The sequence below is a fragment of the Heloderma suspectum genome, chromosome 12 (assembly GCF_057233095.1).
Source record: "Heloderma suspectum isolate Gila_16-S chromosome 12, 16-S_ref, whole genome shotgun sequence".
Lineage (NCBI taxonomy): Eukaryota > Metazoa > Chordata > Lepidosauria > Squamata > Helodermatidae > Heloderma > Heloderma suspectum.
The window spans coordinates 10,726,504-10,753,066 of NC_139469.1; the positions used below are offsets into that span (position 1 = coordinate 10,726,504).

Sequence of the window (26,563 nt, forward strand, 5' to 3'; positions counted from 1 at the left end):
TTGATTATAGACCCCTATCTAGTGGCAATTTGTAAAACCCATCAGAAGACTCTGCCTAGATCAGCCTACCCCAACCTGGTGCCCTCCAGATGCGGCAGACTGCAACTCCCATCATCCCCGGCCAGCACGACTGGGTGGGGATGATGGGAATTGCAGCCCAACGCATCTGGAGGGTGCTGGGTTGGGGAAGACTGGCATAGATAAACTGGGAGTAAATCTGAACTCACTACCTTGCCTTATTTATCCGATTTGTGCCCTGCATTTCTATCCAAAAACAGGCACTCGAGGCGGCCTGCTGCTTTGCCCTCTGCCCAACCGCTGGTTAGGGGGAGACAGTCTTGCCTCCTACCGGGAGGCAAACAGAGCAGCTACCCAAGGGTAAGACCTGGTGGATGCAGAAGCCTTCAGCTTGGCGTCACCTTTTTGCCCCCTCTGGACGCAAACGCCAGTGCTGTAATGCCAACTAGCGCTCGGATGGCAACACCACAGGTGGTTCGTGGGCTGCTGCTTCTCGGAAGGAACACCAATGCAAGCAAAGCACTCAAGGAACCGTCTGCCTGCTCGGCTTTATGCTTCAGGAAGCATCTCCTCTCACCCACCCTATTGCACCACTCGCCAGCCGTGGCCAAGAGCTTTCCAACTCCCCTAGTTCCCAAATAATAAGCTTTCTCTGCAGGCTGCGTTTCTCCAGATGTACATATAGATGAAGACCACATAGGATATGCATATGCAACCCCCAACAGCAGCCAACAGATATAACACAAGCAACAAAAAACTCTCATTTTTGTCATGACTTAAGAGTACAGAAACCAACAAGGACATTGTATTAGGGCTACATGCCTCAATCTGCCCTGCAAACTTTAGCTGGCCTAGGAATTTTATTAAAGGGTGGGGATTAAATCCCTAAAATTAAGTAAATGTGTTTGGTGGATTCATTAACTAAAGTTTAGCCCAGTGGCTTTTAAACTGTGTTCTGGAGGGGGCACTGGAGTTTGTTGGGTGCTTACCGGGGGGCCCTGAACGAGCAGCTCAATAGGTCTCTAAAAGGAAGCTTGCTTGCCACTACCCATCTTCCCCAGCAAGACGCAGCCCCAGCAGGGCACTGGGGTGTCCTCAGGTACATGCTCTCCATTCATCCAGGTCAATACTGGTTTGGATCCAGAGAATCATGAGTGGAAGGACACGATATATTAGTGCTGTTTCACGAATTCTTGCTCAACAAAGGGGAAGACCACAACGTGAAGCACCACAGCATGAGAAATATGGTGAAATAAGGAAGACAGAGGCTCTAGCATACAGGTGGGCCACTTTTGAGGGTTGGGGCGCTGCACTGGCTCCCACAAACCGAACGGGGGGCTCATCCTGCCGAGGCAGAAACTGCGACTGAATTTGCTGGCACAGTGCAGAAAATTGTGGCCACTTTGCAGTGGAACAAAGTGTGCAGCATGTGTGCACTTTGTTTACAAGCTGAATCACACTTCCAAATCACCTCTCAGAAGCCTCCCAGAAGCGTGATGTGGCTTGTAAACAAGGCGTGTCCAACCCCATGTGCCTTGTTTCACTGCAAAACTGCCACAATTTCCACTGCTGCCGTAATTTCAGCAGCCACATCAGCGGCAGGAGAAGAGGCAGGGATTGTAGAAACAGCCTGGGGTGGGGGGGCCTGCGTGCCATCTGCTGTGTATTTCCCACTTCTGCTGTAGTGGGCTATGGAAAGGTCTTCTGAGCTTGCCTCTGTGGCTAGGTCAGAAATAGCACTTCCGTGAGTGACACCTCCAGATATAAACCAGTGAGCACCAACAAGCCTGGTGCTCTGAGTGAACAGAACATGCACTGAACAACCATTCCAGAATCCTCCACAGTGTGCTAGAGTTTCTTGGCAGACATTCAAACTAAGGTGAGGAGAGAACTCTGCAGATATAAAGTTCATACACTCACTGCTTTAATCGATTAGTGGGTGAATGCCAGTTTTAATTGATGGGACTGAAAGATATGGGGGGGGCCCTGCTTATTTTCTGATTTTTTGATGCTACCAATACATTATTATCACAGGAAAAGGAAAAGGTAAAAAATGGCCAGTCCTTCCAACAAATGAGCAGTAGCTTATTTAGCTTTGATTTCTTCAGTTGCAAGTTCTCCCCTACTTGCTCCAATATCTCAAAGGGGAAACCAAATATTGGGGAAGCTCGAATGTAATGACAGCCCATGGGTTGTTTAACGAACGGGACAAGCAGAAGCGCTGCCTGCAGTGTGCCTGCCACTTCCTCTTTTAATCAACAGCCTGCGATCAGCAAATTTGTAGGTTGTTGAGCGTGACATGAACCTGGACTGATGGGTTGCTTAGGGGCCTAAACATGGGTCCAGGTTTGTGCATCACGCTCTACGAGCTATGAACAAGTGGATTGAAGGTTGTTGAGTGAAAGCGGAAGTGGCATATGCATGGGAGGCAGCGTACTCGTTCTCTCCCAGTCATGCATGACAACCCATGGGTTGTTTCAACCATGGGTTGTCATTATACATGAACCAGATCACTGAGATCAGACGGTATACAATCAATTTTAATTGATTAATTGGTTAAAAGTCAGATAATTAAATTAAGCATTCTTTAAATTGGCAGACAGGCCCAATTTACATACATTCCACAAGAAGCTAAGAGACGGAGCCAACGGCACGGCACACCTGAACATTCTTCAAGAGAGCCAAATATCACAGGGAAAATGGAAACTGGTGTATTGGAGGCACTTACCGTAGGGTCTGTCCAAAGGGAACATTTTGTACAGTCTTGGCAGGGGGCTCCTGGGGATCGGGGATGCTGGCAGAAGTGGTCGTACCCGTTAATGGCGGCTCGACAGAGGTAGCACATCTGGGCGCCGCAGCGGCACGACATGCGGTTGCAGCCTTCGGATTTGATCAAGCCAGTTGCACACTTGTGGCATTTCCTGATACGAGCCGCTGTCATCTTCTCTTCTCTGCAACATGCAATTGGGGGGAAAGAATAAGACAGAGACACACCTGCCTGGGGCTCGATGGCAGAGAGCACATGATTTGCATGTGGAGGGTCAGTTCCAGGCACCTGCAGCAGCAGGGTTGGGAAGCACCTGGGCCTCAGTCCCTGGACAGATGCTGTCAATTGAAGTAGACAGTGTTAGGCTGAAATGGACCAACTAATTGGTTCAGTATAAAGCAGTCTCATAGACTCACAGGTGTTTGTGGTAGTTATTTCAAATTACCATGAAGGCACACGTGAAGGTGTAGAGGTGTACAAAATTTTGCATAGTATGGAGAAAGTGGGTAGGGAGACATTTTTCTCCTTCTCTCAAAATACTAGAACCCAATGGGGTTGTCCCATGATGCTAACTGGTGGGAGACTAAGAACAGATAAAAGGAAGGACTTCTCCACACAGCGCAGAGTCAGACTATGGAATCCGCTACCACATGAGGCAGTGATGGCCACCAATCTGGATGGCTTCAAAACGGGGTTAGACAAATTCCTGGAGGAGAAGGCTATCAATGACTACTAGCTGTGATGGCTATATGCTCCCTCTGGGATCAGAGACATCTGCCTATGTATACCAGCTGCTGGGGAACATGAGTGCGAGGGTGCTACTGCACTCATGTCCTGTTTGTGGGTTCCCAGTCGACAGCTGGTTGGCCACTGTATGAACAGAATGCTGGACTAGATGGACCCTTGGTCTGATCCAGCATGGCTCTCTTTATGTTCTTATGAAGCTGACTTATACCAAGTACACAGTAGGGGCTCAGTGGTAGAGCAGGTGCTTTGCACCTAGAAGGTTCCAGGTTCAATACCTGGCATGGAAACATTCCTGCCTCCAGAGCTGCTGCCAATCCGGGTCGATAATACTGGACTAGATGGCTTAATAGTCCGGCTTGGTATAAGGCATCTCCCCCCCCGCCCCCAACAACAGCTTCTCAGGGACCAGGGGCGGAGAACCCGTAGCAAGCAATCCAGATGATGTTGGGCTACAATTCCCACCTTCCCTGTCCATGAGCTATGTGGGCTGGGGATGATGGAAGTTGGAGCCCATCGTCATCTGGAGAGCCCCAGGTTCTCTAGCTGTGTTCTAGACCAACACTGATTTCTGCCATGCAGGTGGCGAAACCCCCAACAGTCCTGCAATGGTTCCCAGTTGCAGTGTGGAAGGGGGGGGGAAATGAGTCAGAGTGACCTACAGACAGAAAGAGGGAGGGTCGGGGGGAGTGCTTGAACAAGAAACAGCACCGTGATCATCCACTAAATTGGAGAAATGAACCAACTGAATTAGAAAATGTATTTTTTTAATGTATAACAAGGGCTGCAGCACCCTTAGATTAAGATCACTTCCAAACTTTTCCATCAACTTTTCCATCAACAAGGCATCCTACTGAATTAGACATGTTATGCAATTGTGTGTGTGTGTTTAAAAGTATAAGTGCTTATTTTAAAAAATGATAGCAGGCACCATCTTAGAAGAGGCCGTCCCCCTTCAGTTTCTCACAGGAGGAAAAGCCTCTTCGAGATGGCGACTACTGCGACAGATCCACACACCCTCTAAAAACAAAGGTATGCTTTTTTCCCTTAAACTACTGCCTGGTCATATGCAAGTTCTGCCAATTTACGCTGCAGTCTTATACGCCACCCTTCTGCAACCGGATGGCTCCAAATGTGTTGAAGGATACCAGGTCACAGAAGGCTGTTGTGCACGCTTACCTGGGAGTACATCCCACTGAATAGTAGGCATGCATAGGATTACACTGTTCCTTGATTCAAACTCTTGATTCATCAGCAAACATTTCTTCAGCTGGGTGACATCCCTATGTATTGCCAATCAAATTATAATAATATACTGCCCTCCCAAATATCCTCTTTCCAGGAAATGGAGCTGAAATAATCCCTTTTCTATCTTCCCCCCTTAAAGTCAATAATGTTTCCAAGGAGGTCTTAACTGCTATCTATTTAGAATTAACTTCTGATGAGTTGGAGACAAATTAACTGAAAAAGTTCATTGCAGGCCAGCATTCTGTAGGCTTTAGAACTGGTTTCCCAGGGAGCCAAAGAAGCGGCACAGCTAAGCTTTAACCCAGAAATAATGTAACCCCTGGAGTCAAAGGGCGCAAGGATTCTTACCTCCGACAGACAGAAAATATATAGCAGGAACCACAAACTCAGCATTGTCGCTTGACAGCTTTTAAAACGTCAGTGCCGGTTGCTTTGGTTACTGGGATGCTGCAAAAGGACTTTCAGCTATTTTGGTCTGTAAACACTAGATGTTTAGAGGCTGACAACAGTTTTACATTTTCCCCACGCAGGTTAGGAATGTAGGAAGCTGCCTTCTGCTCAGACCACTGACCCATCCAGCACAGTTTTCTCTAAACTGACTGGCAGTGGCTCTGCAGGGTTTCAGATGGGAGCCTTTCAGTCCTACCTGGAGATGCTAGAGTTTTTCTGGACTAGAGTCTAATTCAGGGGTAGGCAAACTGGTGCCCTCCAGATGTTTTGGATGTTTTCGACTCTAACTCCCCTCAGACCCAGCCAGCATAGCCACTGGTAAGGGATTATGGGAGTTGAAGTCCAAAACACCTGGAGGGCACCAGTTGTCTATCAAGAGCCAGTCATCAGGCCCACATTTTTAAAGACACCAGTGGCTACTGGGCACCTAGATTTTTGCACCTCCGTCTATTACCATGCTTTGGCAGAGGAACAGGTTTTCCTCCCCATCTACCAACTACATTATCTTTAAAGCCTTTTTTATTTATTCCTTTTAACATCCAACCTGACGATGAGTTCCATGTAACTCAAAATCTTGTGGTCACGATAAAGGCGCCTTAAGGGCCCTGAAACTTTTCCTGCTGGCAAGAGCTAGTCGCCAATGCTCCAGAGCCTGCCTTGTTTCTAGGAGCTTTCATTTGCCAGTAAGACACAGCTTGAAGTCTCCCCATTTCAAACTCCTTCTCGGCAACTGTGATCTCACTCAGGACATGCAGTAAATCAGCATGCACTGATCATATGCTTGCTCTCTCCCGTGTTCCTCCCCTCTCATCCTCCCAACAGGAAACTCCAAGCAGAGCAGGAAGCTTGGCCTGAACTCCAGCTGTGCTTCCTCTTCCTTTGGCTCAAAGAGGAAGTTTTATTGTCTACAACAGAGTAGAATTTCAGCTGCACAGCAATGGCTACCCAAAGCAAATAAACTCTGTTAAAACGAAACCCAAATCAGCTCTCCCCTTCCTCTCCGCTTTGCACACCGTTAGGGTAAAGATAGAACCTTGCTATTTCAGAGGGAGTATAAATAGAAGTCTCTATGTCTCTAGCCCCACTACTCTGTTTTAGCTGCCATGCAATGGCTGTGTTCTTTTTTCCTCTTTTAATATGTATGTTTTATATTTTTGTAAGCTGCTTTGTCACTCCGGGAGAGAGCGGAGGACAGGAAGGCCTGGCGTGCTACGGTCCATGGGGTCATGAAGAGTCGGACACGACTTAACAACAACAAGAAGCTGCTTTGTGGGTCCAGGTGGATGGAAAACAGGGTATCAATCAATTTAAAAAAGAAGACACGGATGTGCCCTCTTTTTTTCTTCCAGGAGGGAATGGGGTGGTTGAAAGGCACAGAATAGCGCCCATGAAAAGAAGCAGCTATGATCTCGTTAGCAAAACCTCTGCTCCCCACAAGGAATCCCGAAGGACCGCCTCCTCCCACAGGAGCCAGTCCACTTCCTTCGGTCGGCAGTCGAGATCCTACTCTGTGTCTCCCCACCACGCTCTGCCTTTGGAAGCTGTGCGGCAGGAACTTGGGACAGGCCTTTTCTGCCACTGCACGTGAGCACCCGACCCCCTTTCTCCTGGCCTTCAGATGCCGCGTTAAACCTTTGTGCTTTGGAGGGCTGTTGGGGGTCAAGCAGGGGTGCTGAACCACTTTCAGCCTGAGGGCCAAATTCCACTTGGGAGGGGCTCTCAAGGGGCTGCGTTCCAGTGGTAGGCAGGGTAACTAAACCTTAGGAGAGGCAAGTCAATGGGTGAAAAAATCCACACAAAAGCCAGGAAACCACCGAACGGTTGGTGGTCGGGGGAAAGGGGATGGGGTTGTGGCCTCCCGGGGAAGCCCAGGGGGCAGATTTGGCCCCCGGCTCCAAGGCTGTGCACCCCTGGGTTAGGTTTTATCTGTTGTGTTTGTTTTGGCAGCTGTTGTTTTATTCTTTCTACAGTGGTATTTTAAGGTTGTTTTTATCATACACAGACTGCTCCTAGGTAGACTCTTGCTTGATTCTTGTTATTTGAATTTACCTATGCACTGCATCAGGTCTGGTCAACCAGCAGCCCACAAACATCATCAGGCTCAAGTCACACAGTTGTGTCTGACCCTTCAGCTCGTGGTCTGTCAGGCTCCTAATCGAGGGGGAGCACGACATGAGGCCAGAAGTGCTAACGACTCCCACTTCTATGCGGACTTTGATTCAGAGTGGGTCCCAAATCTCCCATGCTTGTTGCAGAGGGTACAATAATAAAGGACTTCTGCTTGGGGGGGGGGAGTTAGATGGGTTTTCCAAGGCTCAGCCTCTGGACGTCATTTTGGTTCCCACTGTGGTGCCCGACTCGATCTGCAGTGAGTTGGGCCAGTTCATGGATTTTCTGGGAATTTTGCGTGCGGGGGGTGGTTTCTGCAATTTGTGTGAATTTCTGAGCATTTTTCACAAATTGCGGCTGAACTTGCATAAATTACAGCTGAATTTGCACAAATTGTTCCGAAATTTGCGCAAATTGCAGAGCCTTTAAAAAAAAAAACCATCTGGAAAAGTGTTCCCTGAATTCAGGGAACAGCCTGCAGCTCAGTTTGCAGGAGCAAAGTGAGTTGTATATGCCAAGGAAGTCCATTGAGGCAGAAAAAAGAACCAGACTTCCCAGTGACAGACATCCCTAGCTGAAGCTGGCCAGAGAGGAAGACACAGGACTTCCACCCTTACATCTTCTGTCCCTGAACTCTCCAAGCACTCATGTAAACAAGCCAATTGCTATTAACAAGCGCCAGTGGCAGAGCCCCTGCTTTGCATGCAGAAGGCCCCAGGTTTGATCCCCGGCATCTCCAGGTAGGGCTAGGAAAGAATCCTGCCCAAAACCCTGGAGAGCCACTGCCAGCCAGTGTCAGCAATATGGGGCTAGATGGACCAAGACATCCATAGGGCAGCTTCCTCTATACAAAAATGGCACACAAATCCTCATGCCTGCTGAACATGGAATCAGTAAATAATACAGCATTTAGTGGCAGCTGCTTTCTAGATTGGACTAAATTAAGAGAAAACCCTCAAAAATATGTTCTCTGGTTCTCTCTTTCCCCCCACACCCAAAAGTTACTTACATAGATGTTCTGTATTTTATGTCATCCTTCTCAGCCAGCTCTTCACAGGTAAGGTTCATGTGTTCCTTCCATAGGCCCTGGCATTTTCTGCAGGTTTCCTAGAGAATGAGACAGCCATATTAAGCAGCAGGAACATCCATCAGACTGTTTTTTTTGTGTGTTTTTTTTTAAAAGAGACCAAATAACCGGCCACTGCTATGACTATTCTGTAATGAACGCAGAACCCAAATTATGGTGCTGCAGCAAGTCTGGGGTACGTGCATGTCTCTCTCTGCCAAACCTGCATGCAGTTTATTTATTTAAAATATGAAAATATTCCGACCTTTGGTTTACACACAAAAAGCCCCTTCCAGGGTGGCTCACTATATAGTTAAAACAGAAATGCAAGCGACCTAAAACAACCCTTTAAAAACAATAGTACTTCCTACAAAAATCAGCAGCATTAAATGGTTCCAAACAGATTAGAACTGGGCAGGTTGTTTTTTTTTTTAAGGGGGAGTTCATTTGGGGGCCGGAAACACATTAAATTTGATTGCCGGGCGAGCCTTTCTAGGGAGAGAATTGTACAAAAAGGGAACTAGGCACTGAGGACCTCTGGAGATGATCTCAGTATTCGGGCAGGTTCACATGAGCATGGCTGGTGCTCCATTCGGATCATTCGTGAATACATCCTAAACTTATTTATCCCCCATCTGTGCATGGAGTCCTCCCCCTAGGCCTTGGGAATGGTTTTGCCTGTAGTCTACCGAGCCGGGGAGAGGCGGCTGAGCACAATGGGAGAGGCAGGCGGAAGGGTAGGCTGCTTCTGCCCCAGCTAGGCCATGGGACACCTTGTTCCACGAGTTCCACAACACCCTGCCTTCCTGTGCCATCTGCAGGGCACCAGTGTCCCAGGTTTGCCACCTGTGTAAAAGTTAAGCACCCCCACTACTCTCTGCCCAAGATTTTCAAGAGTTTGGTGGTATTTGCAATGACTGTATGCTGTTCTGGAGGGGATACAGAATATGCTCCTAGCAACAGAAAGCGAGAGAGAAGGCCGTCTTAAATGAGCAAACCCACACGGAAATAAGATACTAATTTCTCGGCCAACGTGTTAACTTACCCCACAAAGCTTCCTTATACGGGTGTAGAAGACAAGAAACTTCAAGATGACACAATGCGCAGAAAAACTACTAAATGGCCATTTGTGCTCAGCTACTACGGCTCAATGCCCCAGAAATATTGGTACCTAAGCAGCAATTCCTGTCCTTCTGAATCACAGAACTGGTGCCGGCACTGTTTAGGATAAATCCAGCACTGGGCTGGTGGTGGGGTTAGGAATTTAAATCTGTATTTCCAAAGGGAGGAGCGTGTTACATTCACAAGACCAGCCTGAGACACTTTGGTACTCAAGAGGAAAAATCCAAATTGTTCCCCCACGCACTGATGAACTAACAAGGGGCCCTGATCCCCTGGGAAAGTCTCCTGCACAATGTCCCAGTGAAATGAGTGGGATCTGTGCAAAAGCACAGTAAAAATTCCTGCCTGAACCATGAGAGCTGCTGCTAGTCAGTGTCGACAATACCGGTCTATATGGACCGATTCAGTATAGGGCAGCTTGCTATGTTCCTAAAGTCTCGCCACCAAGCACCAAAGTAGCCTTCCCCAACCTGGTGCCCTCCAGATGTGATGAACGACAATTCCCATAATTCCATAGCCAGCTATGCTATGCTATGTCCAACACATCTGGAAGGCACCAGGTTGGGGGAAGGCTGAAGTAAAGGCTTCCAAACCTGGGAAGGCACGTATGACATTAAGAAGCACAGCCTGCCCTGAATCCTTCACAACTTCTGAAAACAAGTTTCATTCCCTTGTGAGTGAAAACAAACCCCAATTAAAACCTGGCACCATCACTGGGATGGGTTAAAACTGTCTTGAGGGTTTGATAATGCTGGCTGGAGGATGCTGGGAGTTGTAAGACTTTTTTCTGTCTAACATGCATAAGATTGCACCCTAAAATATCACAAAAATGTGTAAGCTTTTGAGATCTCCAGATCTCTTCATCAGGGAAGATGTTGCAAAAAGCTGCTTTGGAGTGGGGAGGGGGAGAGAAAAATCTCATTTGATGGTGAGGTCAGAGTATCTGCATAGGTTCAGTCCCAAAATGGAATGGGAGAGGAGGGGTCTGCAGACATTGTGATGGTTACAGGTTGGACCAGAACGTCTGCAGATCCCACTCCCACTTCATCTTGGGACTCTGAACATGCAGACACTGTGACTTCGCCATCAAATAAGATTTTTTCTCTCTCCCCACTATCCCCCTTCCCTCCCTCCCTCCAACCTGCTTTTTGTAACTTCTTGCCTGGCGAAGAGATCTGGAGATCTCAAAAGCCTGCACATTTTGGGGTGATCTTTTACTTGTCCTAATAAAGGTATTACACTAGTATGGATTTTGGCATTTTTGTTACAGGCAATACGGCTACCTTTGTGGTTGGCTTTCCCTTCTTTTTAAGAAGTGTGGACTATTCAAAGGACGAATGCATTCACCAGTTTACGCTGCCACCTAGTGTCCCAGAGCAGCAATAGCGCCCTTGCTATACTGCCACAGCATCAAGGTGCTAAGAGGATGAAACGAGCTGTCAACAGCTGCTGAGCCAAGGAAGATGGGAGCCAACCCTCTTTAGCATAGCTAAGTGCTTTGGGAAACTCTAAGTGTTGACATGAATCAGGAAGCCGTCTGGGCTGGCTTCCACCGCCCTGCAATCCAAGAGGGTTATGTAAACTGAACCTCAGAGTGCCAAGGATATTGTGAGATTATTGTGAATCTCACAGTATTTGGACGTGACACAACAGCTTTTACTGGACTAGCTAGTCACTTAAAACCACACAAGATTCGAGAGTCTATATCTGTCAAACAGACAGAAGAAATATAAATTATCCGTTCATACATCTGGCCCAACAGCTGCCAAGAGTAGGGTTCACTACTCTTTAGGATACTAGGGCAGCCATGCTAAATTACAAACACAGTGGGGTCTCATTCTGGGAAAGTGAAGTGATCTGTAAGATTTACGTCCTCTGGAGTCTTAAGTCTTAGCTCTGCTGAAAAAACACAAAACAGTGCACCATCCTAGGCTTCAGAGTGGTGCCACAAACATTGAAAGGAAAATGTTCCAAGCACACATGCTTCTGAACACATTGTGGTGGGACTAATTCATTTCAGGGTGAAAAACTGTGTCACTGATATCTGTATTTAAAAGGCAAGCTTACCATGGTATATATGGGTTGTTGAATTCTGGGTTGTTTTGTTGTGTGAACTCAGCCGTACAGGCAAACCATGGTTTATTAACCATGAACAACCCAGAAAGAGAACACATGGTTTGTTGTTGGGTTGTGAACACTGGATTGATTAAACCATGGGGCATAGTTATGTGTGAACCTAGAATTGTGGGCTGATTGTAAGTTGTTTTGCCAGGCTACAGAGGCGGTGAGCACGAGTAGTAAAAAAAAACACAACCCACACACAGCCGTTCTGCATGGCAGTACTACAGGGCCGTTAAGGCATTTGGGATTACAAGAAGGAAGCGGGCGAAGGAGGAGGGAACAAACAACCCAGGGATTGAGAAAACAAACTGTGGTTTGTTTGGTCATCTGCTAAAGAAATCCTAGGTAAGGCAACAAACCATGGGTTAACCATGGGCTAAATAAACCATGGCTTAGCTTTATGTGCAAGCCAGGTCACAGTCAAAACAGAGTCCCACATTCTGGACTGAGTGGAGTATCTGAACACTCTTCACAGGCAGTCCAACATATAAATCTATCACAATAACTGGGACACCTGGTATGGATTACTGTGGTGGACCATTCGCTCTTTCATTTTAGCAAAGAAGCTAAGAAAGATAGCAGCATGCTTAGTTTTGCTCAGTGTATACGTGAGATCAAGCACTCTGTGCTCAGTTTGTGACTTTTCAGGCAAATCAGGTTATCTGGTTAGGTTTATACAGCCAAGATAAATATAGCTGTGACCCCACACTTTCAGATTTGCATATGTAGGCCTTTTTTGCCCTCAGCCAGGCAGGAAGCAGAGTTGCGATCTCAGTCATTTGATAGTGGAAACACACATGGGTACTGCTAAAACGCTGGGTGTCTTTATCAGCCTAGGAAATCTGAACCTTGCAACAGCTCAAAGTCTTCCCAAGCCAAGGAAATAACACTAATCAAATACAAATGGGATAATTCGAAACCACTGAAGTCTGGACCTCCTACAGCTATACCAACTGTGCAACAATAATTACTACTGAATGGAGTTAAATGAAATTGGCACCCAGAAGAGAACTTAATGGAAAAAGAGGAATATTCCACTTACAGGAACTCCCTCCAAAATAAAAACAAAGCTTCCCCATTTATTAGAGAATCAACATTCCAAGACATACAGATCAGAAGTAGATGATGTCCTCGTGCAGGAACAAAGTTATTGATGCGTACAGTTTCTCCCCTACCCTCAGAATAAGTCATTTTCTCAGTTTCGATGGTTTGCTGTGTGTGTATTTTTCATATTGTCGCAAAGAAGAGCTGTCTCATAACCGTTAAGATTTCAGTTGGTGGCAGGAATATTTTGGTTTGCAAACTACTTTTAATACTGAGAAGGGAAGAAGTCACAATAGCATTCCCAGACCCAGAACTCAGGACTGGGGCCTGAGGCAACTGCCAGCAAAGGGCTGTAGAGTGTGCCCAGGTAAAGAAAGGACTTCTTTAGCTAGTCATTGCAGTGTAGTGGGCCAAGGGACTGTGATACGAATCAGGAAGTCCCCAGATCGACTCTCACCTGTGCCACAAATTGACCAGGTTGCCTTAGGGAATCCATACCCCTCTCAGTCCCACTGGCCCCAAACTCCAAAATAGGGAAAATATTAAAACTCAGATCCCTCCCCACCTGTCTCATATAAGGCAGCATCAACCTGTCCAGCACATTCTGCAAAAACTTTGGCCCATCCTCCTATCCTGGACACCTTGCCTTCAATGCTCACCCCAAAACCCTTCACTTCTCACCAGCTCCCACCTGTCTTAAGGCCAACCCTGCCTGTCCTGTCCACCTTTTGCCATATAAGGCAATTCTTTCATGTGATAAAACACAAAGAATAAGAAAACTGAGTTCTCGGTTGACGTAGATGACCCATATTTGTTTTTTCCTTTGAGATTAAGAAATCTCTGTCTCTCACACACACTCCCTCACTAATGTTTAAACACTGAGTAAATTTCCACGTTTCTTTGCAAGTCACTTTTATAGCCCTGCTGCAGGAAAGCAGCTTGCGCAAGGAGGATTTTGTCTCGTGCTTCACACACAGGCCTTGCACTGCTACAGCTGATCACTGCACAATGGAAGAAGAGGTTTTATGAGCAGGTTAGGTTGCACCTCTCAGCTGAAACAAAAGCAGCATAGTTTATTTGATGTATTTATTACATTTATATTCCACCTTTTTTCCTCCTTAACAAACCCAAGGCAGCATACATAGTCCCCCTCCTCTCCATTTTAGCCCCACAACAAGCCTGTGAGGTAGGCTGGGCTGAGAGACTGTGACTGGCCCAAAGCCACCCAATGAGCTTCCATGGCCTAGTGGGGACTAGAACTCGGATCTCCCAACTCCCATTCCAACACTCTAGCCACTATACCACATTGGCTTCAAGACTTCCCCAATCTGCAGCCCCCCCGATATGTTGGACCACAACAACACAGCTGGCTGGGGATGCTGGGAGTTGTAGTCCAACATATTCTGGGGGCCCCCCCGCAGGTTGGAGATGGCTGGGATAGCTTATCTTCATTTGTAAAGCTGGCAATACTGACCTGTGTGGGCAGCGTAGCATTAACATTTTAAAATTTATTTCTTTATCACTCTATCCCTGCAGAAAGATTTGCATCACTGCCCAGTCTACAAAAGGTGTGGGGCAAGGTCAGATCCGAGCACACAAAATTACCACTCTTCAACGAAAGGGATAAATTGTGCATCAGAGTTGTGAAATGGGCTACAGGTGCAATAAAATACAAGGCTGAACAAAATAGAGGGGTGCATGCCAAAGATGCTCCTTGCCTGGGGCCAGGCCTTCTTCCCTGCTCTGAATCCTGACACACCACGTTCCTGATCGCTGTTCCAGTGTTGTGAATTAAAGGGGCGGGGGGGGGGGAGAACATTAGGTCAGCTCCCCAGCGCAAAGTCCGACTGCTTAACGTGGCGTTGCGTGCATGCGCAAGCTTATACAACAGCCGTGTGCAGGCAAATCAAGAGGGCGGCCTTTTCTGCCACTGTTGTGCCTCAAATGTGCCATCATGAGGGGCACATCTGGCAAAGACTGGCTGACATCCAAGCCCAAGCACCTTTCAGACATGCTGTAAGGTCTTACCTGTTCAGGCCTGTCCATTTTTGGCTCAGGGTTAAGACAGGAAGGGAGGGAAATTTAACCACATTCGAAGGAACTTTATTCTCTCGCTTGCTTTTGTCACTGGCCTGGTGCCTTTGGGAAGGAGCATGCCAAGTCTAAATAAAGAGGCTCCAGGAAATGTGCAGCCCACCAAGCTGGCAAGGACGGTAAAGACTGCGGCCACATATTTAGGCTTATTCTCTGCTCTCTTCTCTTCTAATCCCAGAATAACTGGAATGTGGATTTCCTGGAAACATTTCCCCTGATGTACTAAATTGACTGGAACATCTAAATCTCTAGATTTTTTCCCAACAGCCAAAGGTATTTGAAATATTTGATGAAGGGGAAAACCCTGACAAAAGCACATTTAGGGCCCAATCCTATCTGGATGCCTGTCAGCCTCCAAACTCGGGAGGCCGACAGGCGTCCCGGACTCGGGAGGCCGACGGGCGTCCCGGACTCGGGAGGCTGACGGGCATCCTATGCAGAGCAGGAGGAGTGAGGAGGTGACTGTCGTATCCGCACTTCTCGTGCTCTGCATTTTTGCTGGGCAGGTGTTTTTGCCTGTCTAACTAGGGCTCTGCAGAAGGGGAGGGGAGGAGGCTGGGGACAGCTCATACCCCTGCTTCCCCCATCTCCTCCCCTCCCCGCCCACATAAACGCCCTCTTTCTGTCCTCTCCGAGCTTGCTTTTGTACCAGCTGCAAGGGAGAGGGAAGCTCGGACTCTTGTGTCCGAGTGCTGTCTCTGACCTCGTATCCAGGAATCCGAACTATCCCATGGCCCCCTAGATGCTGTGTAGGGGCCACAGAATTGTTCTCTTAATGTGGTTTACAACATTATATTCAAACCAACTCAAAGCATTACTTCAGCACTGTTTTTAAATTCAAATTCAAATCAGTTTATTATGGTCATCGACCAACATGTTCAGCACTGTTTTTATTGAATTTCTTGTAGATATTTAAGATGTGACAAGTTAATAATGTGCATTTTTACTTTACATTGTTTAAAGAGAGGAGGAATGATGCTACACATCGTTGGCATAGTCCTTTTAGCGTGCCCAAAGAGCTGCACATTAGACATATAGACATTTCCTAGGTATAGTCACCGGAAGTTAATTCTTACTATGACAACTGCCCAGTTTGACTGGTATTGTTTCCATTCATTATATCACTACTTAATTTTATGGACCAATGCATTTTAGAAATGGAACATTTTCTACATGGAGAACAGCACAGCAGAACATGTCCTGTGAAAATGTTCTACCCTGCATCACAAGAAGGCACAGAAGCCACGCTGCTCCAGGTTCGAAGGGTCCCTGAGCAAAGTGGCCTCTGGCGGGCTTATCTGCCAGTACTCCAAGCAATGCTGAGCGGTCAGGTCTAGCCATCTTTTAAATGTCCCACAATGACCCAGAGCAATGCTCCGCAGGGAATATTGTGGGAAATCAAAATGGCAGATAGGTCCAGCTGCCTTGCGCTACTAAGAGCACCAGGCCAGAAAAAAAAGACCACGACAGGCATCAGTGGTAGATGCTGCTAGGGGGCACGTGGCCCCCAACGGCTGCCCAAGTGTGCCAGGGACTGGTGCCAGCCCTGTGCAAAAGGAAGGAAGGGAGCAAGGTGAGGCACAGAGATCAGCTAAATGATGTTCCACACGTTCACCAGGAATATCAGCAATGACGTCAGCACCGTCTCCCGTAGCACTTAAGGCACACTCATCCCTCGAAGCAGAACGGCTCTGAGAACAGCTGCCCTAGCAACAGCCTGCGCCCCCCCAGGGAGGCTCATATCTGACTAGCAGCTTCTGGGAAGATCTCTGATGGACGGTACGAAGGCAGGAATTAAGTGGTGCTGAAGGTAGCGTGGAGCAGGTTCAGCACGAGCGCATTAAAAAAAGAAGCAGCAGCAGCAAGAGGCATCAAGCTGGTGAAATATAACACTTCCGATCTCTAAATGGATTGGAAGTGGGCTGCAGGACTGCTCCCTTCCTGGGAGAGTGGATCTCGCATCCTTTAAAGCAGATATTCTCGCTGGCTTTACTCATGGTTATCCTAAACAGGAGTCATTATTTGCTTGTTTATTCCATTTACAACCCACCTTTTCTCCAAGGAGTTCAAGGCAGCATGCGCTGTTCTCCACCCCCCACATTTTAACCATACAACAACCTCGTGAGGTAGGTCAGACTGAGATATAGCGAGTCACAGTGACCTTCATGGCTGAGTAGGGATCTGAACCCAGGTTTCCCTGGTCCGAGTCCAACACCTGCTCCACTTCAGCACAATGGCTTCCCAGCTAACTTCAAACTCAACTGCAAGCCCTGGTTAGCCTTAACAATGGTTAAGGCGGGTACCAAAATAAGCTTTAACCAATGTTAAGAGGTGCTTCAGGGGAAGGTTGGGAGGAAATCTGTCCATAAGTAGAGAGGAGGTTGGGGGGGGGGCACAGGTGAGGAGGACATGCACACAAAATCTGCTTCCAGGTTTAAGAGACCAGCAGCATGACAGAATCATAGGGTTGGAAGGGGCCTGCAAGACCATCGAGTCCAACCCCCTGCTCAATGCAGGAAGCCTGATTCCCAGGCGGTCTCCCAACCAAGTACTAACCAGGGCTGACCCTGCTTAGCTACCAGCACGAGGCTTAGATGGAGGCAACAGAATGAGAAAAACGAAATGAGTCTGGAGTCTGAGAAGAGTGGATCTATTCCCCCTTTCTATTTTCCTTTATCTATGACAAAAGCAGGCTCCTAAGGGCAACAGCACTGGCAGAGCGGGGTGGGGAGCACAGAGAAGGTCCACAGGCCCCTGATCAGCAGCACTTCAAGCCCCACGAACTGCTGACAGAGAACAGAAGACATGGACGGGTTTTAATTATCGATGGCTTTGCAGCCCTCGCGGTATTTATGGCAGAATCATAAACTGGGAGCCGGCTGTGGGATTGTGGACTCGCCAGGGCACCGCGGCATGAAGGCGCACCATCGGTAACTCCATCACCGATGGGATAGATTAATAAAGAGAATGACCGTGAAAGCAAAACCCAGCCTCGCTGGATGAGAGCGAGTTACTCCTTACCACCCTTTAGCCAACCTGAGATACTCCTGAATGTGGTGACTGGGGGCGGGGCGGTCCCCCCACATCCCTTCAGTGCAAGAGCTGGTTTTAGCCCAGACTTGAACTCAAGAATTGGGGGTGGGTCACCTGTCCCCAACATTCTCTCCCCCACACCTGACCCTTTTCTTTCCTGCCTGGAAGGATTATACACGCATACAAGCAGAGGCAGCAGCCTTGGCCACTTCTGCCAATCAAACTAAGCTCATCAAGAATTAAACCGAAGAAGTAAGCTTTCCCCCAACCTGGCACCCTCCAAGCGTTTTGGATTACAACCTCCATCATCCTCCCATCAATGGCCAGGGCTGATGGGAGGTGTAGCCCAAAACATCTGCTTGGCAACACATTGGGGGAAAGGCTGTAATAAAAAATAATCCTAGCATTTTTGAAAACCTTTGAAAATCTTCACAAAGTGGTCAACATAAGATTTTTCTCTGCCATCTTTCGCAAATTTTATACTGTTCCTTTGTACTTGGTGTGTTAATGCTCGTAGTGTGATTTAAACATTTTGTAAGCTCCCCTGGGAACCTGTTGAAGGGTGAGATATAAATCAAATAAATTTAAGTAAAACAAAACACCTCCCTGAGCTGGGTCTCTATCTTCATTCTTCATACAAACAGACGTAGTGGGGACGACAGATAACGGCTTAATTACAAGGCCACCTAGGGAGATCAGGGCAGAGGGAAGATTCAGCCCAGACTTTTTACCTGTTCACAGCTCAGTCTTTTTTTGCCAGCTTTGTTTCATCAAACTGCTACCCCATCTCCCAATTTGGCCAGTTTATTTCTCTCACCATGACACCAAATCCACTCCACTGGGTTTTATCACTGTCTCCAGGTAATACTTAATGGGCTATCTGTCAGGCTGCATGCTTTTACCCATGGCTTTTACCCACTGAAGTAACTGCTAAGGAATGCATTTGCTGCCACATGCAAATCCCATCTTGGAAAGCTACTCCAAAACCAACAGGCTTGTTAAAGGCTCAGAAGATGCTCAGTGAAGGCACACAGAATAGGCACTGCCGACTTTTACCACTGACCCACACCAGTGACTTGAGAAAGGGCCTTCTCACAGGTGACACGATGCTTATGGAAAACTCTTGCACCCATATTTCTGTGCTTCACGTGCCACTTTTAACATTTTCTTCTTTAGCTTGCTCAGGCATTTTAGTTAGTTTTTCTCCCTGATTATTTTTCTCCCGGTGCTTTTTTTAGTATTTTATTCTGCACCCGTGTGTGTGTTTTTATGTCTTTCTGCTTGCTTTGAAACCCTGCTTTTAACAATTATGAAATTTGTTTTAATGCTTTGGGGCAGATTTGTTTTCTTTGGATTGCGACCAGCTTTGGGAGCTCGTCACAAACTGAAAATCAGGTTATATATTTGCACAACAGCAACAACAACAAACATTCATGTAGTCCGTTTCAAGTGGCCAAAGTGCTTCACAGTAATCCTCTCAACAGCCTTGTAAAGTAGGCCAGTATTATCCTCAGAAAGACCCAAGGCTGACAGAAAGATGGGTTCACCTAAACATACTTAGCAAGCCTATGAACTATGGCCGAGGCAAGAGTTGAACTAGTGACTTCCCAGACTGCTCGCTAAGGCACAATGTTATGGCAGCACTGGTGTACAAACGCTGTAACAAAATGTCGCACTTCTCTGAGCCTCCACTCTCAGAGAGCGCGTAAAGTCAACAACTTGACACTTGAGACTTCTTGCCTTTCTTCTGGTTTAAGGGTAAAAAAAAAAAGGCATGAAGCCAAGATTAGAAACTGAACAAACAGGAGATGGGCAGGGTAAGTAAGACCAAGCTAGAGGCCCAGCTTATGAGCCAACGGCACCGGCTGTGCTGAATTCCAAGAACAGTGCAGCCAAAAAGGTATCACAGGGAGAAAATGAAAGACTTGTTTATTTAAAAAGCTGCACGCCAAACATACAATTCACCACAAAACAACGTGACACAATCTGAATCATTCCATGGGGAGATATGGGGGGGGGGGAGCAGGGGAGGGAAGAGGAAAAAATAGCCCTGAGGATAAAGATATTTTGAAGACTCGTAGGGTCACAAGATGCAGTCAAAGCCATTTCGAGGCAGAAAAGCAGCAGACGATGGTCACTTGGTTGGGCATGACTTGGCCCATGGCTCCCAAATACCCTCCCAGAAAGCAAGGAAAGCACCAAACCATTTCTGCCATTTTAAGGTGTCGGGTGCGTCACATCCTCTTCTTTATGCCTTAGGCCAGTCCTTGGCTACGTGCGTTCACAACCACGGGCAAGCAACTGACAAGACCCAGCGCCACAGGCAGATGTGGGGATTGGGGGCATGCCTCCAAGCGAGCGGGAAGGCTGGAGGGGCCAGGCTACAGGGAGGCAAGAGAGGTGGCCTGGCTCTAGAACTCCAGATGGCCTGGCTCTAGAACCCTGCACCAAAAGGCACATCTGCTCCAAGGCAGGCTGCGTCTGCAGCATATGCTAGAGCAGCGTTATCCAAGCCTTGGTCAACATGCAGCTGAACAAGGTGGCAGAGTACTAAACCAGGGCTCGGTAGGCTTCAGGGATCTCCTTTGTTTTTCCACTAGAACCCCATGGCCCACTAGCTGGAGCAAGATGCGAAGCGACGACTCAGGAAAGGGGACATAGAATTGAGGAACAAATTTGTGCTCAGCCCACAAATTTTTCAGTACCAGAAGTGGAGCTCATGCACAAATCCTTTCACACAGAGACAATTACTCCTCTTCACCCCCACCAATGTTTCTTGATTTCAGCAGTGGGGGGCGGGGGATCAGCAAATCCTTCCTCATCTACTGCTGTTATGAAAACATTGGGAGTTGGAGGTCCTTGCCAACCTACTGCTGATCACCTGGAGATCTACTAGTAGATCCCAGTCTACCTTCTTCCTGCCCCTGGACTAAACTATTACAGGCTTGCAGGTGAGGGGGAATCACATTTATGAGTGCTTCCCTGTGTAAACAAACCCCATTCCTGCAAGTAGAAAACTAGTAAAGCAGGAAGCAGATTGGACTAGGAAGTTCCCTGAGGTGCTAGGGTTTTTTTTAATTGCAGGGAGTTTGTTTTTACATGAAGGCATGCAGAAATTGCATTCTGTACCTGCAGCCCTCCACTCTAACATCTCAGGCACCTACCACCTCATTCTGCCACAGGCACAGGCCAGGCCTAAAAAGCCTGCAGAATTGATTTGTGGCACAGATTTGCCAAAAGGGTTGCACTATCTGAACTGAGGCTGAAAGCACAGACAGGTTCCCCAAATCCACACCCAGTTGCATGGATGGGGAGCAACTCAGATCTGAAATAATAACCCAAGTCCTTCCCGCTGGGCTATTTGCAGCAAGAGAAGTGTAGGAGCAGCAGCTCAAGACCCTCCAAGCGATGGATGGCTGATGTGAGGACAATACTTAAAAACATACCTTAGCACCTGGCAGGAATGTGTATTATCCCCATAAGTTGCTTACACGGGGAGCTGTATGTTGCAGATTCCTTTACTTCTAACAAAGGCATTCTTGGCTTCACAAGCTTAGATTAAAGGCATTGTTAAATGAACTGAAGGTCTCCCACCTATCCCCACCCCATCTGGAACATTTCTAAGACAGCCTAGATAGTCAAATGTGCTTTGGGGCCAATTCTGAGGAACAGGAATGACACACGGGAATTATCGCAAAGTAAACAACACCTTTCAGAAGATGCTGCAATTGTGTCTTGCAGCTGGGGTTGCAGCAAGCAATGATCCCTGCCTCTCCCTCCACACATTGAGATCTCTGGCCCATATATGACCTGCACTTTTGTTGTAAAGGGGAAACCAGCTCAGGCTGGCCATAAAAGGCAAGAAAAAGGCCACCAACCAACAGCACAGTCTGCGAGCAGGAACTACAGGACTTCCTCAAAGCCCTTGGTCTTTGTCCTTGCAGGATTTGTTCTCATTTTAATTTTGGGATGCTAAACAGGCCAGAGGGGTGCGGGGGTGGGGTGGATGACCTGCAGCCACACATATACAATGGCATGAAGCTTGCAAATATAAGACCAATTTCTCGACAAAGATTCTAGACCTCATGATTGTAAAGGCGCTTCCCACCTTCGCTAATACAAGGACATTACCATAAGCTCCCTTGTTTTAATATACTGGTATCTACTGATGGACAAACTTACTTCCCAAGCAAATAACAAATTCATCTGCATCTGTGTAATTTCAGACAAGAGTTCTCCTTTAATTCGAGATCTGTGTACGCAAGTTTTTGTGCATCTTGGGAGCTGCAGTTCAGAACTGCGTACTGTGTCATGACGTCATGCATCACCACGTTAAGTACCCTTTCCTGATTGGTTATTTCCATGTGGCTTTTCTACATAATGTTTAGTCGTTGTGGCCAACTGGTATACGGAGGAGATATATATGGAATGGTATATGGAGGTGTATAGAACCTATGTGGCTGTTTACCCAAACAAGATTGGTTTGTGGAAAGAGTTCAAATGCCAACCTTTCCCTAAAGGATTAAAGTGACACCATCGCGCTCCCTCCTGAAAGAAATCAACCAGTTCAGTGCATGTGCAGAAATGCCGTACTTTTAAGAACAGGCTGTGCGTACTCCAAAGCACACAATCTATTTCAAAACTAATAACACATTCATAAGACAGCAATTTAAGGTGAGCTACGAAGGTGAGCATTCCGTACACAAGAGTTTTGGCCAACAAGCCGACCAATCAGCAGCATTGCTACTGACACCCTAACCTTCCTCCACGGAGCTCAGGCGGGTATGGCAAAGGTTGTTCGTTGTTGTGTCAAAGAGGATGATCTCATTTTGTCACTGTGAGGTACTGTTAGGGCCAAGAGAATGACTGGGCTATGCGTTAGTGACCCAGGCCTGCCCTACTACAAGCCCAACACACTAAGGACTACACAGCGCTGGTTTTTAAAATCCATGTTAGAATTACTATTTATCGGAGGAGTGTACGCATTACAGTCCTGGCAGGACCCTGAAATGATGGTAACAACTCATTGTGCAGATGCTATATTTTGTATGTTTTAATTTTGTTGTAGGTCACCTTGAGTCTTTGAGAAAAGTGTCTTAAGAAATAAATAATAATAATAATGAGGAGGAGGAGGAAGAGAAGGGATGACGACAGAATACAGTAAGTTACTTCAGGCTCATGCATGAGCTTCTGCTGACCTAAGCAGAATGTCTGACACATGCTGAGTTGCTGACTCTTGCCATATTACAAACCATTTGTGGAGGGAGGGAGAGGGAGAGAGAGAGAGAGGGAGGGAGAGGGAGAAGGGAGGAACTTCCCATCAGGGTCAAGAATAGTTTGTCATGCAGCACAGTGGGGCTGAAACCCCAAATCTAAGGCTCACAGAATTAGCTGCAGAGTGCTGCTGGTCCTGGACAGAGTGTATGATGCAACGTGGTGCCCTCCAGATGTTTTGGGCAGCAACTCCCATGGGCCATGCTGGCTGGGAATTACGCAGTCCAACACAACTGGAGGGCGCCAAGTTGGGGAAGGCTGGTATGACGGCTCTCCTTCTACACAGCAGCCGCTCCCCACATATGGGCAGGCCAGGCAAGGAGCCAGGGACCGACGCAGCCTTCAGCCACACAATTCCACCAACTCCATTCTGAATGTGTGCAGTCCTTTCAGAGGCTTTTGCTGGGCATCTGAATCCGCCTCCAAGCACCACCGCAAAAACAAAACCTGCCAAATGGGGAAAACATGCCGAGTAGGATGGTCCATAAATATAGAAGAATGACCCATTGTGTGTTGTTTTGACAAGTTATTTGAAGAGCGACCTTGAATATCCTGCTAACCGAGCATTATTGTTTCTGACATGAGGGATCTCTCCTGAAATACATGACCAGGTGTTAAGGCACCATCACTGCAAAAAACGAGAAGTGGGGGCAGACTGCATCTGCTCTTGGAAGCAGAAGATACTCAACATCTGTGAACCCTGCATCATCCCAATTCACAATTAATACTGTGGGGAAAAATGGCAATTTTCTGTACGACCGCATGAGGATAGAAAAGGAAAGAAGACTTTGCTGTTGTTAGTTTGGATTAATTGAGTTAATTAAGAGAGGCTTGCCTGCTGCCTATGCTGTGGTCTTTTTGCCACCACGTGAAGACCTTTTTATTTTCCCAGGCTTTGCGGCCCTTTAGTTTTAGAAACAGCATTAGTGAGTTTTTAGATCTTTGCACTGTTGCTGGTTTTTATCTTGGTTACTACTAGTTTGGTTTTATTCTGTCTTAAGTTTATGGTTCTGTATTATGTCTTACTATGTTATTGTACATTATGACTTTAAGCTTTGTCTTGTAAACCATCCAGAGAGCTTCGGCTACTGGGTGGTATAGAAATGTAATAAATACATTTTTAAGGATGGTTACAATTACTTGGCTTTGTCCACACATCTTCACTGCTGCCACAACTCTCAGCCCCCCAGGAAAATCACAGCTTTGCATTGTGCATCCTAAACGTATACGCAGATATTTGTTTATATTTATACAGAGTCGCATCATAGTATGCGAACAGTATCCAACACCCTCAAACAATTAACATGGGGGGGCATAATTGACCAGGATGATCTCCTGCATACATTCGTACATTATTGAACGTACCCATACACTATGTTCAGCATCTAAGGTCCTCCTCCAAGTGTCTCCTCCAAGGGAAGCTTGGAAGGCAGCAACGAGGGAGAGGGCCTTCTCAGTGGTGGCCCCCCATCTGTGGAACAAGCTCCCTGATAAGGTCTGCCTGGCACCAACATTATTATTTTTTTGGTGCTAGGTTAAGACCTATCTCTTTTCCCAGGCATTTGGCAGCACATGATGAGTTTTAATCGGTTCTGGATGCATCTTTAGTTATGACTGACAGTTCAAAGTTTTTAGTTATGTGTTGTTTGTGTATATTGTCTGTGTGCTTTTATGTAAATGGCTTTTAAACTTTGTATATTGTATTTAATGTTTTAACTTCTGTAAACTGCCCAGAGAGCTTCAGTTATGGGGCAGTAAAGACATGCAATAAATAATAAAATAATAATTAATGATATGAACAGAAGAGGAATATTTTTATTTTTTTAAAAAAACTGACTGTGGTTATTCCAACTCTCCATTAATGCAACAGGGAGTAATGGAAAACAGCTACATTTAATTCAAATAGCAGCTTCCAGGGGGATGGCTATTTCCAATGTGAACAATATTGGACATGCATTTTTGTCCAGCACAGTGAATTAATGCAAGCTGAAAAAATGTGGGAGGGAAGAGGCCACAACTTCATGGTAGAGCACATGCTTTTGGATTCAGAACGCCTCACGTTCGATTCCTGGTGTGCCCAGTAAAAAAGATACCATGGAAATGAAAGGCCTCCATTTGTGACCTTCGAGAGCCTCTGTCAGAGAAGAGCAACTTTCTCCAACCTGGCACCCTCCAGATGTATTGAACTACAACCCCCAGTATCCCTCAGTCAGCTATGCTATGCTATCTGGCTGGGCATAGTGAGAGTTGTAGTCCAAGCACATCTGGAGGATGCCAGGTTGGGGAAGACTGAAGTGGAAAATGGAGCTGGGTGGATTCAAAGGGTCGGACTCAGAAGAAAAGGCAGCTTTGTGTGTCATGTATGTTCACACATGCATTAGCGATCATCATTATCCTCTTCTCCTGAGGATGTATGACCTCTCCCACCACAGGTAGTGATGGGCACAGGTGTTTAAAGGCGAGGCAGAAATGCAGGAAATTAAGGAGCGGTTTAAGCAGCATTTGTGAAGGCACCCTTGAGCCTCTTGCTTGTGCGGCAGTCATCTGAACGATGTGCACAGGTCCCCTTCTATTAGTCACCAATGTGCTGGCAATTTGACCCATTTGACAGGAGTTGGCCTGATGGAACTTATGGCCAAGCCAAAGGGAGAAAAAACAGATGTTCTTGACATTCAAGCTTATGGTGCCCCCTTATGGCAGCCCGTTGTAAGGCCTTCACAGATGTGGGACAGCTTAAAATACATGCCTCCCACCTGGAATCTGCAGGGACAGCGTAGGCTGGGAGCACTGCTAAAATAATTATAAATGCCGGTCTTCTAACTTTATTGCGCTCAAAATACTTAGAGATGCTGAATTTGCTGTATTCAAATTTAAACTTAAATCAGTTAAATACAGCAAATTTAATACGAAGTGCACATAGCAGCGTTCATTCTGGAAGCAAGGAATAAAGCGCTGCCTGCCCTAGAGGTCCTTAGAGTACCTTTTGGATTCCTAAGCAGCAGAGAAAAAGAAAGGAAGTTGAGCTTCACTTTCCTGCCTATTTCACTCTTCTGTAAAGCCAGGCTCTTCATCTGGAAAAATCTTTACATTGTCCTCCTAGCACCTGGTTCAGTCCAGCTCCTATTTGCCTTACCTTAAAGATATACTGTGCTGCGTCACGGGCTGCTTCTGCACAAATAGAAAAGCCCTCCTGGATCAGATCAAGCATCCATCCAGTCCAGCATTCTGTTCACACAGTGGCCAAACAGTTGCCTCTGGGAATCCCGCAAGTAGGACATGAGTACAGTAGGACCCCGTCGCCCATGTTCCCCAGCAACTGGTGTACATAGGCATACAGACTCTGATACTGGAGGTAGCACAGAGCCGTCAGGACTACTCACTATTGATAGCCTTCTCCTCCATGAATTTGTCCAATCCCCTTTTAAAGCCATCCAAATTGGTGGCCATCACTACATCTTGTGGTAGCAAATTCC

At 46.8% G+C, this 26,563-nt stretch overlaps 1 protein-coding gene across 6 annotated transcripts in view; it reads right to left on the minus strand.

Annotated features, from left to right (window-relative positions):
* RNF216 (ring finger protein 216) overlaps window positions 1-26,563 on the minus strand; it is a 108,229-nt gene that overhangs the window by 16,419 nt on the left and 65,247 nt on the right. For all 6 annotated transcript variants that reach the window (XM_084818314.1, XM_084818313.1, XM_084818309.1 and 3 more), the window contains 2 exons: window positions 8,346-8,443; window positions 2,747-2,969 (listed from right to left, as the gene is read on the minus strand). In XM_084818314.1, coding sequence (XP_084674440.1) covers window positions 2,747-2,969; window positions 8,346-8,443 — 321 coding nt within the window. The remainder of the gene's footprint in view (window positions 1-2,746; window positions 2,970-8,345; window positions 8,444-26,563) is intronic.